Source organism: Gouania willdenowi, chromosome 9 (assembly GCF_900634775.1).
Source record: "Gouania willdenowi chromosome 9, fGouWil2.1, whole genome shotgun sequence".
NCBI lineage: Eukaryota > Metazoa > Chordata > Actinopteri > Blenniiformes > Gobiesocidae > Gouania > Gouania willdenowi.
Window position 1 is genome coordinate 35,974,804 of NC_041052.1, and position 15,748 is coordinate 35,990,551.

The 15,748-nt window shown below is 36.2% G+C and overlaps 2 protein-coding genes across 3 annotated transcripts; both read right to left on the bottom strand.

The window, feature by feature from the left end:
* Positions 1-74: 74 nt before the first annotated feature.
* LOC114470273 (transmembrane protein 248) lies at positions 75-9,189 on the bottom strand. 2 transcript variants are annotated; one of them, XM_028458365.1, is made up of 8 exons: positions 8,979-9,189; positions 6,329-6,521; positions 3,639-3,906; positions 3,452-3,551; positions 1,102-1,244; positions 897-1,027; positions 669-785; positions 75-548 (listed from the first exon to the last, which is right to left on the bottom strand). In XM_028458365.1, exons 2-7 carry the CDS (start codon positions 6,485-6,487, stop codon positions 762-764), a joined length of 825 nt encoding a protein of 274 aa, XP_028314166.1. In that variant the 5' UTR covers positions 6,488-6,521; positions 8,979-9,189; the 3' UTR covers positions 75-548; positions 669-761. The 2 variants fall into 2 exon arrangements, with proteins under 2 accessions (XP_028314166.1, XP_028314165.1); XM_028458364.1 differs by lacking the exon at positions 8,979-9,189 and adding an exon at positions 7,840-7,978.
* Positions 9,190-10,438: 1,249 nt separating this feature from the next.
* Positions 10,439-15,383, bottom strand: ficd (FIC domain protein adenylyltransferase). Its single transcript, XM_028458360.1, has 2 exons — positions 14,851-15,383; positions 10,439-11,817 (listed from the first exon to the last, which is right to left on the bottom strand). Exons 1-2 carry the CDS (start codon positions 15,116-15,118, stop codon positions 10,706-10,708), a joined length of 1,380 nt encoding a protein of 459 aa, XP_028314161.1. The 5' UTR covers positions 15,119-15,383; the 3' UTR covers positions 10,439-10,705.
* Positions 15,384-15,748: the final 365 nt, after the last annotated feature.

Genomic DNA, 15,748 nt, shown 5'->3' on the forward strand with positions numbered 1-15,748 from the left:
TTGTTTACATTTTTATTTCAGGTCCCTCATGAGAATACACAATTAAAAAAATAAAAAATAAAACTATTTGGCAGTAACATTTGTAGTCAAAATTATTTATTCACAAGTCAACTCTGATCAAACCTAAACAGTCAAAGAAGGATACAAGCCCTTTTACTGTATGACCAAGTAGAGTTTTCACAATACAAGGAACTTGTAAATTGTTATTGTGAGATGTATCTGAAGATGTGATTGATGGTCCACAAAAAAAAAAAAAAAACAAACAAAAAACTTTTAACTTTAAGTTTGACACAAAAGTCCATTATGAACTCACAATAGACCACAAAGTAATAAAATCCCTTAGTTGTGAGGCTTACAATAAATAAATTATATTATATCATGTATATTGACATCAACTCTTAAGGCACACAGTAGAGTTTACACATTAGTCTTCATAGTAGGAGATTGTAGCTGACAAACTATCTTGTAAATTATAAATATTCCCTAAAACCCTGCATTAAAGTTTTTATAATGTGCTTCCTTAGCACTACAAACCCAATACAAATGATCTCCTACCTTATCAGAGTCACATACCACTTACATGTTGCACATTTATTAGCAAATTATGAATAAAGCAATGTATTTGGTCACTTGTTAAACCTGAAAACAACCAAAATAACATTAATAATCAGGTTGAAAATCCACGTTGAGGAGTCTGATGACAACAGGATCTAAAGCTCCAATGTAAGCACCGCTCTTTAATGGCCCGAAGAGGATAAGAGTCAGCTCTCATTAATCAAAGGCTCCTACAAAATAAAGCAGTGAGTTTAGTGTAAGCTTCTTGTGCAAACATAGGAAATAACCCAGAATCAAGATTTTTTTAATCATACTGTTAATTAACAAAGATAAAATCATACATTTTGACTGTCCAGGCCACTCCAGTAGTGACGGCGTTTCATTGTACACGGCAGACTGGCAGCAAAACAGAAAAGGAAACAAACTACAAAGAGACAAACGCTGAATTCAACCAGGTGATGTACTGCGACTCCTGAAGCATAAAACACAGTAATTAATGAACGAATGATTGATAACGTGATGTTGTTTCTGTGAGAAATGTTTCACCTTTGTTAGCATCTACTCTAAGTGTTGGATCCTCCTCAGACTTCAGGCTGTAGCACTGGTTTGATGCTGTTGGCAGTGTCTCACTCACCTCCACGTGAACAGATTTATCATTCTCATTTGTCGCGTGGCATTGTGGAGGAGGCCTTTATAGAAGTCAACAACATGAAAGAACAAGACATTCAAAAACTACGACGGCATAATAGGGCCACATTAAATTAAAAAAAAGAAAATCTGGGCACTACGGGATTTAAGTCGTGATATTTCAAGAATAAGGTTGTAATTTAATGAGAATGAAATCGTATCTTAATAAAATCGGAATTTTATGAGATTAAAGTACAAATATTTCAAGATTGAAGTCATGATATTTTGAGAATAAAGTTGTAATTTATTGTGAATAAAGTTGTAATTTATTGTGAATAAAGTTGTAATTTATTGTGAATAAAGTTGTAATTTATTGTGAATAAAGTCGTATCTTAATAAAATCGGAATTTTATGAGATTAAAGTCATAATATTTCAAGAATAAAGTTGAAATATAAAGGTTCATGATTAATATAATAAAGTTTTGATAATAAAGTCATATCTTGCTAAAATCAGAATTTCTATGAGATTAAAGTCATAACTTTACAAGATTAAAGTTGTAATATTTTGACATTAAAGTAAACAAAAAAAAGAATAAAGTCATAATATTTTGAGAATAAAGTTGTACATTTATGAGAATATAGTCAATTCTTAATTAAATTGTAATTTTATGATATTAACGTCGTATTATTTAGAGAAAAAAATTGTAATTTTATGAGAATAAAGTCATCTTAATAAAATCATAATTCTATGAGATTAAAGTCATATTTCAAGATTAAAGTCATATTATTTCAAGAATAAAGTCATCATTTTATAAGAATAAAGTTGTATCCTAATAAAATCATAATTTTATAAGATTAAAGTTGTAATATCTCAAGAATAAAGTAGTAATTTTATGAGAAAAAAGTAGTAATTTTATGAGAGAATGGAGCACATGGTGAAATACTGAGCCTTCTGGCCCATCTGCAAAGTCGCATTAAAATCCTTAAACTGATAACAGTCTGTTATCACTTTAAGGACTTTATAGCAACTTTGCAGATGTTTGCGTTTGTTCCGACTAAAGAATAGAATGATTTGGAGCAAATAGCCTCTTTAGTGGAGGAGGAACTGACAGGAAGTGGTCGACTATAGGGCTATCGGTGTTAGTTGGGTTCACTTCAACAATGAATTCTGCGTGCTGTACTATTACGAGTTTCTTAAGATATGGCTATTCTCATAAAATTATAGGGGTTTGCATTGCAATCATTCTGACAACACGATATGATTAACGATCTGCATGACACAATACAATATATCCCGATTACCAATAATTACAAATTTCACCTTTACAATTACAAAATGGTATTTCATACAATTTATTTAATTTTTTTATACTTGCGAGAACAAGTAAATAGTAACTAACTGTAATTCAAGTACCAATGTCAATAAAAAGTGGTATGTTTATCAAACTGTCAAATTAGGTGTTTTTTTTTCAAGTTTAACTTTTGCTTCTACAACAGTTCTTAAATTATTTAATTTTTTAAAGTAACCACATACATCTATGAAATTGCCCAGTATGTTCTATGAAAATAAATAATCAACCTTCAAACTAACATGCATTGAGGAGTGAGGTAGATCTAATCTAGTTCACTGACACCTAGTGACTGGGAGTTTAAATACTATGCATATTTTAGCAATATTAAAAAAATTTTTTGTTAAAAACATGATTTAAAAAAACAATTGGAATTCTTTTTGATCGATATGATAATCGCACGGTGAAATATTGCGATATTATATATATATTTTTTTTTTTTTTTCTTACACCCTTATAAAATTACAACTATATTTTCAAAATATAACAACTTTAATCTTGTAGTACTCAGATTTCTTTTTATTTTGATATGGCAATACAAACCAAAATTAATAAGAATGTTTTTACTGTTTTGAAAAAAATAACATGCATCCATAAGTCAAAGTACAGTATATTTGAAAAGAGCTTCTGACTACTTTACTCAATGTACTCTATGTAGATATGTCTACCTTCTAAATTCTGAGAGACGCTATGTTCTTGAAAGGCCCTGTTTGTCTTTTTTGTTTTATGCGATATTTTCAGATTATTTTAATTTTGTTATTGCTTTTTCTTTTTACATTTGTTTTCTATGTTTGTATAAAATTGGTTTGAATTGGTCTGTGAGTTTGAATATAATTGAAAATTGTATCACTTTGAAAAAGCTCATAGTAAAAATATTTATGAGAAAAAATAAATAAATTGTGTTCAAGGACGAGACCTACACACTGACTGGCATGAGGTTTGCTGGGGCACTTAAAGAGAGGCAGGTGTGAGTGTTGTTTCCAGACCGAAACTCCAGAGTCACATCAACAATGTCTTCACCTAGGAAGTAAAAACAAAAGAAGTGTTGATGATGTATGCTTTTTTTTACTCAGAGTCATGTTTCTTCTCTTCATTGCTAGCGACTACCTCCCATGTTGAGCTGACTGGCTTTCAGGGTTGTGTGCAGGGTGATATCAGTCAGAGAGTCACTGGACGAGCTTGTAGACACAACCAGAGGAACCTCGAGACGCAAATATGTGATAAAAGGAGTCGTTGTTGAATTAAGCTCAGCCTTGTTATTCTTGTCCAGCTCCATTAGAGGAGAAGGAGATGAAGACGTTAACTCAGATGTATTTACATTTACTCTCTCACATAACTTGAACTGTGCTAAAGCAAAAAGAAGATGGTTCCAGTCCTGGAGGAACAAAAAACAAACAGATAAATCATTAACACATGCTTCACAGCATTAAGGGCCTGTACTATGAAGCTGGATTGCCTCTTATTGCGCTAACTTCAGGGATTTATTCCGTCTGTGGTGTACTACGACGCAGGTTAACTTTTTACGGGGTTAAATCGCCGTGGTAACTTAGGTTGAACACCTAACGTGGTCGGGACCAGGTTTTGTTCTGATTAAGAAATAAATGAGTACGAACGCTTCTTGACCAAACAGTTCTCTTTGAATCAAAGGAGGATCATTCTGTGAACACATCTCTGTGTGGATCTGATGTGACGCTGACAGGAGAGAGAGAATATTTAGGCATCGATGCAATCCTATAGGGAGGGTTGGGGTCAATTACATTTTTCTAGGGATGTCCCGATACAACTTTTTCACTTCCGATATGATACCGATATTGCGGCCGTGCGTATCGTCCGAGACCGATATTGAACCGATACAATATCAGCATGAATCATACATACTTTTATTACTTATTTTGTAGTGTGGAATGCTAGAAAAGGCTTGATCAAGTGATGTTACTCAAACAGAGAACAATAGTCAGCGACAGTAGGTTACTTTGTTGTAGTGTGAACCACAGTCAGTCATATATCCAAGTTCAATTACAATTACAGTGACCAGCATTTTTTCCAATTACAATTAAATTGCAACTATTTTTTATCCTCAGAAAGTTTATTATAATTAAGCTCTCAATTCCTAAAGTTCAATTACAATTAATCACAATTACTGAGCCTGAAATAAATAACATAATAAAAGTTCAACTTCCGCTTGTGTTAACATCTCTTATGATAACGGGTCGTAAATCAGCTGTAAAATACACTAAGAACAAATATCTATCATTTCATTTCTTACCAATCCATTGGTTACCTTGTTAATCTTCCTAATAAATGAAAATATAGGTTTTAATATTTTGGGCGTGGACATCTGAGTCTTTTTTGTGTCAGTATACCCCTAGATTTCAACTTTTTTTAAATGGCAAAATGTGTGAAAGCTTGATATACAACACATTTTAATAATTGTTAACTACATATGTGTACATAGAACTGAAACATGGTTCCCCACTTTTGTGTTCAAGTATAATTGACAATTTTTATAGAATTTTTGTGACAATTACAATTTCAAAGTCAATTATCTGAACTAAATTAAAATGTAATTATGATTATGACAAAAAAAAATTAAAATACATTTATAATTACAACATAATTGAAATTAATTATCAATAACGCTATTGCAATTATAATTGACCCCAACCCTGCCTATAGGAAGCATAGATTATTATCTGATAGACTGACCTTTCAGACCGATAAATTAATTAATTCATGTATTCTGTGCCGATGCAGAGAGCCTCAGTCCAGTGAGATAATCCAGGCAGTATAAATGAATACACATATGTTCCACCTTTTGATGTCGGCTGAGCTGTATGAACGCAGCATCAGGACCAAGTCTGTGCCTTAATAAAGTGAAACTGATCAGAGTATCTGTTTATTCCTGCATTCTTACCTTCCTGCTTTTTCCACAGCAACAGTGTTGCTTTTGGTCTGAATTATGGATTATAATTCGTCATATTTTTAAAGAATTATTCCCCAATTGTGACGTGAGCTGCTCTGCACGGTTTCTCTGCTTTTGTGACTGGTCTGATGCTGCAGTCTCCACCTGTTTCATGTGAATGTGTTTATATCCTGCTTCGTAGTACAGCTGCTCTGTGACAGAGAATGTGTAGTTAGGTAAAGCTAACGAGAGATATCCCGGAGATATTCTTATCCAGCTTCGTAGTACAGGCCCAAAGAGTCTCAGCTAACACATAGCACTTTCAGAGTGCTCCAAACTCTGATATACTAACCCTTTCCAAAAAATTATAATATCATGGAAAAGTTGTTTAATTTCCATAAATCCATTCAAAAAGTTAAACAGAACAGAACCCAAGCTGCTTGAGGTCCAGTGTGAAAAATCCACAGTCAGTCATGATTTGGGGTGAAATGTTCTGTTCTGTTCCTCACCCGTCTTCCTCCAAACCCTTGGACCTTGATTCCTGAATGAAAGACACTTTACTTTCATCAGAAAAGAGGACCATGGACCACTGGCCAACAGTCCAGTCCTTCTTCTCCTCTTTTTTTCTGCAAAAACTGAGAAGTAAATGGTGATTTCTTCACAGTATTCTAATTTTTTGAAATCCTGTTTTCATGAGTTTTATGAGCTGGATGCCCGAGTAATGTAAAATTAAACAAATAAATACTTTAAATCGTTTAAATTGTGGGCCCTGAATCTATAATCTATGACAGTTTAACTTTTTGAATAGAATTATGGAAATTAACCCACTTTGCCGTGATATTCTAATTTTTTGGAAAGGTCTGTATATTAGGTTTGATTGATCACTTCTTCTTACCTTTGCTGTGTCAGGGTTAGGTAGTGCATGGATGCGGCTGTAAGAGCTTAAGGAGATAAATGTGATGGCCAAAGTCAGCATACACAAGAAGAACGTTGTCCCTGGAGGATTGTTGAATATGTACTCTCTAAGGTTTGCCACAGGGTTCCAGAAACCCATCACCAGATTTTACACCACGCTGGAAAACAGCAAGCTGTGAAAAAAAGATAGTCATTCAACACATTTATCATTGTTTTAAAGCTTTTTTCCCCCTTCCTAAGTCAAAAAATAAGAATAACATAGACGTATATAGGTAATTTCTATTGACTCACATCAAACCCTCAGTCTAATTTTGTGCGGTCCCCTAAGTAAACATACAAAAATACAGGAAAAGACACAAACAAAAAACAAAACAAACAAAAATAACTAAAAAATACACAAAAAATGGCAAAATGTACAAAATGACTCCAAAAAGACACAAAAAACAGGAAAAATAAACAAAAGACTTCAAAAACACAAAAAAAAAACCCCAGCAGAAATATATGAGAACAAAAACACAAAATGACTCTAAAAATTACAAAATTATAGCAAAATACAATAATCATAAGGGCTTGTGGTGGCATAACGGTAAACGAAGTGATAATCAGGGGTAGGTTAAAAACAGAGAACTAATTTCATGTATGTAGCTGTACACATATGTGACAATAAAGGCTGTTTCTTTCATAAATATATGCAAAATGACAACAAATATACACATAATTACACAAACAAGACGACTATTAAAAAAATAGTAGTAATAGTAAAACAATAACAACAAAATACACAAATATATTCATAACAAATCACATATATAATACAGAATGTAATAAAAATATACAAAATATGTTAATGCTCTGATTGGTAAATACTGATAGGAATCACGTGTCCTTCACTGTGATAGGAGTTGCACACGTTCCTTAAGTAAAAATCCTAATTGAACTATCAATATTTCTGTAAAAATGTTTGAGTCCATTGCCTTAAAGTTAGATGTAAAAACTCGTGTTATTATGTGAGGAAATAACTCTAACCCAATACTATGATCAGTACAGTCTGATCCTCCTCATTCTCTGACACACACACTGACATATGTTTGACGTATGGCTGAAATAAAAAAAAACAAACAAACCCTGAGCTGTTTTATTCTCTGATGTAAACCAAATTATGTTAAAAATAGTAGGGAAATAAGTTTCATTCAGAGATAATATTTCTAATTCAATCATTTGTTTTTATTCTGTATGATTCATATAAAGACAACTATAATTACAGATTTATTACAGTTGTTTTTTTTGTTTTTGTTTTAGGTCTGATTCCCTATTTATAAAATATTTCTAAAGGCAATGCAAGTAGCTTCTTTTGGTTATAAATGCGCTTTAAAGGAGTCCTACTGGTTTAAAGCAGACGTGTAACTTCAGCACTAACACCCTGTTTCTCGGAACTATGACGATGATGATGATGATAAAGAGCCGCAAAACATGAGAAACAGCAAAACCTACCAGAGAACCACAGCCTCTCGTCCCTTGCGGGTTTAAAACGTTTAGATAAAGTTCACTTTCAGTGTAAAATCCACACGTCGACGACATGTAGGGAGATTAAAGTTCACACAAACCAAAAGATAAACTCCGCGACAGTGTGAGGACACTTTACGGCAGAGCACTGCTTATGACGGCAGCCGTGGTAACAGTCACGTGGTCTCAAGCTCTTATTTTGAAAAGTGGCCGTGTTCCGACACTCTTTTCTCAAATTAAAACCCGTTTAAAGCACTTTTTAAAAAAATACAATTATATGGCTTTAGAATAAATATTAATTTTAAAGTATGATAAGACAAAATGTGTCATAAAGCTACATAAAACTTGTTTTTATTTTATTTTTAGAACAGAAAAAAAATCACAACTTCCTGTTATTGTCCCACCCCATAAATGTATTACATAATTAATATTAATATTCACATCATGCACAAATGCCTCTAGACTTGTTTCATTTATGAAAAATCAGGATTTTTTCAATATCCCAATCTGTTGTGATTGTTTGTACATTGTTTTGCCCCTTGGTTCTTTTTTTTTTTTTGTTTTGTCTTGTTTTGTCTTTCAACTTTCTCTATAATCTGCATTAATGTGAAAGGTAACCTTTTATTTGTATTTGTACTTGTTCAATGAAAAAAAAGTGCCACAAAAACCCAACTATTAATATCCAGAAGAGTCAGTGTATTTTGTGTATTTTTGAAATCATTTTGTATATTTTTGATTTCGTTTTGTCTATTTTTGATATAGTTTGGTCTATTTTTTCTTTATTTTGGTAGTCATTTTGTGTGCTTGTGGTGTAAATTTTGTATATTTTTCTGTTATATTGTGGATTTACTTTGGGGGTGACACACAAAATTAGACCGAGGGCTGCATGTGGCCCCCGGGCCACCATTTGCCCATCTCCGACTCCATTATTCATTTGGTTAAATGTCAAGTAAATATATTGAATTGTCAGAACCTTGAATAACAGCAAGCATTGAAAAAGTCTTGAATTATTTAGGGGGCCAAGCCCGCAGGGGCAGGGATATGAAAGCATACGCGGTTCCTAAGACCAGCGGTGCCGGGAACCCTATTGAAATCGTTCCGATTATTATTATTATTTATGTTCTTACCTTTTATAGTTCCGTTGGTAAAAGTGGTGCTGCAGGCTAAACCGTGCAAGGGAGGGCGGCGGCCTTTGGAGGGTGGGTCCAAAACCCCAAGGGGACCTTGGACGCAACAATTCACATATAACCACCTGCAGGTGGCGCTATAACAAAGGTCAACGCGTTTTGGCTCATAACTCCCACACCGTTTGTTGCATATTTAAAAACTTCATTTCCACAGATTCCTCGAATAGCACTGAATCACCCGGTTCTAGGCCACGCCCATTTCCGACCAAACTTTGTCGGAGCAAAATCACAAAAACTGTAAAACATACTTTTTCAAACTTCTCCTTGGGATTTTGTCCAATCAGTGTGAAACTTGGCACGTAGAGTCTTCAGTTGGATATGATCTAAAGTTCAGGGAATAATTTTGTTCAGGCTAAATATGCGCAAATTATTAACTAGTAAAATTTTCTAACTAGCTTTGAAAACGTGAACTGGTGCATATCTCGGACAAAATAAATGCTAACAACACCAAATCTAAGATCCTTGGTTGGCTTGTGACTGTGGGGGTACACGGCAAATTTGAATAATGTAGGTCACTAGGGGGCACTGCAAATATCAAATATGTATATCTCTTAAATGGCAAGACCAAATTTTACCAAATTTGGAGGGTATGATCTTGGGTCCCTTTTGAGACGATATCTCAAATTTATTCGCGATTGGTCAAAGTGAGCGTGGCTTATTACATCATTACATATAAATAAACAAACATTTATTTCAGCTGAATTATTATATTGATGGCTGTGAAATTTACAAGGTAGATATAGAAGACCACACAGACCACCCATACCAAAAATTGCGCCACTAGGTGGCGCTATAATTGCAAACACATTTTGGCCTCTAACTTTCACATTTTAATTCACATCTTCATAAACTTCATATCCACATGTTCCCTACATACAGTCGCGTCTTCTGACATAGGCCACGCCCACTCCCACTGCATATTGCTCTAGTTAGTTATGTACCGTATTTTTCGGACTATAAGGTGCAGTTAAAATCCTTTCATTTTCTCAAAAATCGACAGTGCGCCTTATAATCAGGTGCGCCTTATGTATGAAATTAATATGTCAAAATGTTATAGTACAACTTTGGTAAACTATGAAGCTGCACTGCTTGATGGATTTTTGGCACTTTAGGGCTACCGTAGTCAGGCGCCTTGTGGAGTGATATGTACCTGTACTGTGCTTCAACATACTGAACTGAAAAAGTGAGTGTATTGTTCCGTATTTTATGTGTTAAACCTTAACAATGTTGAGAGTTATTGTTAATGAGTTGAATAAAGTTTGACTTATCTGACTATTTTGTTTGGCTTAATGCGTCTTAATAATAATAACAAACCGCCTTACAGTCCGATGCGCCTTAAATTCCAAAAAGTACGGTAGAAGTTTGTGACCTAATGACATGAACATAACGAGGGGACAATACAACATTTTATTTCTTTATTTCTTAATAAATAATCAAATATTTCAAAGTGCTTTACAGTGATAAAATGAAACTAAAATCTGCTAAGAAGCAGGAATCGGTTAGATTATGTAGAGGGTCCAGTGTTCAACACGCCAATGTGAGGTGGTCTTCGGAATGTTGACAAAAAAGGGAAGGGAATTAGTGGCCTGCCTCTCCAATGTATCAAAAAGTAATACAAAAGTAGCAGTGGCAGATATACTGGAGTAGCAGGGCACCAATTTCCTCTTTCAAACGTTTTGATTTTGTGTTGAAAGCTGCTCAGTTGCGGACTGGATGATGTGTTTGCAGTCGGGACATGCTTGGTCGTGTCCCGCTGCTGGCAGCCCAACTGCGTGCTCCGTGGTAGAAATCAGCAGCGTGTCCAACGTCATCTCAGTACATTTGGCCACAAAGCGGATGAAGGGTCGCACGTCCCCTTCGTTGGCGGTGTCCAGAGCGGTGTAGTACTCGGCCCTTTGCTCTTTGCGAATAGTAATAGGAGGATACCGAGCCTGCATAAGGACCAGGTTCATCAGCAGTCGTGACGTGCGGCCGTTGCCATCCACGAAAGGGTGAACGTAGACCAGTTTGTAGTGAGCCAAGGCTGCGTACTCCACAGGATGCAGCTGCAGCGTCTCCTCCGCATTGAGCCACTGCACCAACTCCTGCATGTGTCTCTGCAGGTCCTGAGGGTGAGGCGGGATGTGGTGGCCCACAAACACCTGATTGGTGCGAAACCGGCCTCCCTCCACCGGGTCCACATAGCCCAGCACCCGCCGGTGGATTTCCAGGATGTCATTGACGCTGATTTCTCCCGACCGGGACAGCAGCGTGGTGTTTATGTACTTCATGGCCACGTCGACGCCGATGGCCTCGTTCTGCTCCTGGAGACTCTTTCCAGGGACGGCGTAGCGTGTCTCGATGATGTGGCGGATTTCGGACAGAGTGAGGGTGCTGCCTTCGATGGCCACCGTGTGGTAGATGTGGTGGTAGTAGGTTTCCTCCATCACACGGCGGAGCGCGGAGTTACCTTTAGGGATGGACATGAGCCGCTGCACTTTGCTGTCGATGATGCTGAAGTAACGCTGGTCGATCTCCTCCACCAATGGGAGCGTCCGGTCTCTGCTGACCAGAGCTCTCTGGTTACACGGAGAGATGGCCAACGCTTTTGTGTAGAGGTGGTCTGCCTGGACCACGTCCTTGTCCTCCTCCAGAATGGTCCCCAGCTCTGTGAGTGCATCCACAAAGTCTGGGTTCATGCTGAGTGCGTGGACCAGCAGCTTGTACGCCTTCTCCTTCTTTCCAAGTTTCTTCATCTCCAAAGCCTGCTGCAGAGACGCTTTGGCCTCCAGCTCCATCTCTGCAAGCAAAGCATTAAGACCAGCGTCAACATTAAGGGTGTAAGGAAAAGTCGATTCAGCACAAGGTTGGGTCCTGGTCAATGACATTTTTCAATTACAATTACGTTTTCAATTATCTATGTTCAATTACAATTCAATTATGATCACGATAACCGGCATTTTTTCCAAATTACAAATATATTATGATTATATTTTCCCCCCTGAAATTCAATTACAATTACGCTCTCAATAAACCTTTTCCCGGAAATCTTGTTCAGTTCTTGCGCATGAGGTCAAAAGTCGAGAGGGATAAACTCTCCATGTCTGACGATGTAAACAGCAAGTCTGACAGAGATTTAGATTGATTTTTTTTCGTTGGAGCATCGTTTCCTTGAAAGATTTTTTTTGGAAACGTGATCTCGGTCTCCAAGGTAGAAATTCTGAGTCAGCTGCTAAATAGCGCTTCTCTCATCGGTTTTTAAAAGTGCTCAGATCCGCCGAAAGTGGCATCAGCGGAAAACCCTGGTCCCCTCCTCGAGTCCGAATATGTCTAATATTCATAATATAAACACTATTGAAACACTAAAGCTCTATGCACTAAAATGACGAACGCTGTTAGGTTGGAAATATCAACAGAGTGAACAAGCTTTTTTACGTTTATATCCCTCTAGACCATTGTTTCCCAACCAGGGGTACGCGTACCCCTAGGGGTACATGAGCACATTGCAGGGGGTACGTGGAAAAATTAAGAATTTATTTCCAAGATAATAAAAAATATTCATTTCATAAGTTCGTCAATAAAATGGTTCGTGTGCGTGACTTGTTTTTAAAGTTTAAATGCCTGTTTAAAGGGGACATTTTGTGGTAAATGTCATAAAAGTTATATATAACACAGGCAGGTTAATTATTTATTTGTATTTATTTATATAACTTATTTTTATTTATTATTATTTTTCTAATTTCAACTTCATTATTCTTCTTTAATAACAATATAATCATAATATATTAGTATTAATAGTACAAATGTTTACTATAATATCATTTCTTATATTTATCATTTTTATTGCCTTGAAGGCAACGTCATTTTATGTTTATTTTGAGTTAAATAAGAAGATAATGCCTGAATATTAATTGTTCAGTTTAAGAAGATGAAATAAAATGACTTGGGTTAAATATTCAGTTGTTATGTTCACACGTATGAGTGAGGGGGTACTCATGGTATGACAAAAAGGCTCAAGGGGTACACAAGACAAGAAAGGTTGGGAACCACTGATCTAGACCTATGACCCCCCAGGTCACGCATGTGCAGTTTCAGAGCTTGAAAAGTGTCATTACTAACATTCAATTACAATTTTACTAACTTTTATATACAGTAGCGTTGTGATGATTGTATGCATTTTATTTTGAGTGTACAATGTCGATTTAGCAACTTTAAATTTATATTTTAGTGCATTTTATTATAATATCTTATGTAAAAGCCCAACTAAGGACAAGAGCTGGAATTTAGCAATAGCTATGAACTAGTTTGTACAAAATATCAGATACATTCATAGTGTCTGTAAAACCGTTTTGTCCCTATTCAAAAAAATATATATTATATCCTAACTCAGCCCTAACTCTTCTGACCCTTACCACCTGTATGAGTGTGAAAATTCACTGACCTGTAGTGGGAAAACTTAATATGAAACATATTTTAATAATTGTTAACTACATACATGTAAGTCATAGACCTGTTACAAAGTCAATTATCCAAACTCAATTACAATTAAATTATAATTAAAACTGCAACAAATTTTTCATTCCTCAGCTCTTTTCTGAGTTGTTTACGGGTTTGTTGCCGCTGTCAGCACTAATCTTGCGAGAACTGCCACTCAGGCCATTTCAGGTGGCAGTTCTCGCGAGTCTAGTGACGGCATTCAGTTTAGTAAGGCATATTTTAATTATTATTATATTAAAATACAGGATATTTATGAGAAAATACTAATACGGGACGATGGCGGGAAAGAGGGGTAAAAAACGTGAGTTTCCCGGAAAAATGGGATACTTGACAGGTATGTTGATACCATTTTGCACTTGTAAAGGTGAAATTTGTAATCATTGATATCACGATATACAGTATCACAATGTATTTCGTACTCTTTAGTATCGGGATGTATCGTATATATATTGTGTCATATTGTCAGATTCATGGCAATGCACACCCCTAGTCAACATACAATCCCCACTCTCTTACTGTTTAACTACCATAACTCAGTTCAGGGGCCAAATGCGGATAAGTTTGATCTCAAGTGGGCCGCAGAGTTGTTCATAAAAAATATTATGTTTTCAAAAATAAATGTTTTTCTGATGTAATGGTTTTTATGTTACTCGTGAAACCCGAATAAACAATAAATGATTATAGGACACAGAGGCAAGCTACAATGGCCTTGTGTAAAGGATTTTCAATATTTGCGAGTGGTGAAATAACCCAAAGTTGGGGTCCAAAATAAAAGAAGTCACATGAAGAAAAATAGTTTTATAACTCAAGAAAGAAAAATATTTATACTATAAATTAAAATAGAGATCAGATTTTTTTCTTACATTCCTACATGCAGTTATGGACCAATGAAAATAGTAAATAAAATTCTAAAAAAGTATTGCAGTATTGCATAATATAGAACAGCGTCAACACACAATCTCCACTGTCTTATGAGGGAAATAAATAAATAAATAAATAAAGAGGAAAAGAAGCAGCTTTGAGTGAAAAAAAAAAAAACAGTTTTTTCTCAGACCTACTCATATTGTGCTCCGTTTGAGTAATATCACTTGACCAATCTATATACCTATGTGTAAACCACACAACCCTATTATTCCACAGGTCTGAGTTAATTGTAATTGACAGTTTTTTATTGAAATACGATTCCAAATACAATTAATGTCAATTATCTGAACTTAATTACAATAGCAACATATTTTCTCATTTGAAATTACGTCATAAATGTAATTAACTATCAATGACGCGATTACAATTATAAAGACCCCAACCCAGGGTGTGCCCCTTGTCCGGGTCCTACCTTTGCTGGGCTTGGTCTTCTGAGTCAGCACATCCAGCTGGGTGAGGGGGACAGTGAGGCTGGTGGACTGCACGGTGGGGGGCCTTTCAGAGCCCCACAGCTGACAGCGGAGCTGGGCGAAGCCGCTCAGGGACGCGCAGCAGCCTTCCTCCACCCCCACCAGGGGCATCAGGAGAGCCAGCAGAGAGCCCAGCAGGACGCACAGCGGCGGGGCCCATCTTCCGAGTACACGCACACAGGTGTACCGCGACACCGTCTGCGCAGACATAATGATCCGGGGCTAAATCCTCCATCCTCTAATAGTACGAACCCCCATCAAGTCCACGCCGGGTTTGGACGTTCACAGGGGGAAGGGAGTGAGGAGCAGACCGTAACAAAAAAAAAAACACAGTAGCGTCGGTCAACAAAGAATAAGTTACACGCTCTTCTTTCACTCCAGTGATAGATTACAGCAGAAAAACTGCGTCAGTAGAGCAGAGAACCGAAAGAAAACTGTAAAGCGCTGTATACAACACACGTCATCGACTCACACCGGAAACACCAGCATCTCTGAATGCGATTGGTCAAATCTTTATTAAAGGCTCGTTGCAATTGGCTAAAATGGAAGGACGTTTCCGTTTCTGATTGGATACAATTTTAGGCAGGTTTTCCCTGAGTGTTGCTTATCAGGCTTCAGAACTGTAAATTTGCATGGAAGTTATGTTTAGACTTTGCTAACACTTTGTTTTAATTTGAAGTGTGTGTTTATGTTCACCTTGGTATGTTTACATTTGTATGTAGATATGTTTATGTGCACATATTTATTTATTTTTCTTTACTCAGCCACACACATATATATATATCATATACCAAAGGCTGACGCCTATGTACTGAAAAGTTTGCTTACGCTGTAAGAAGA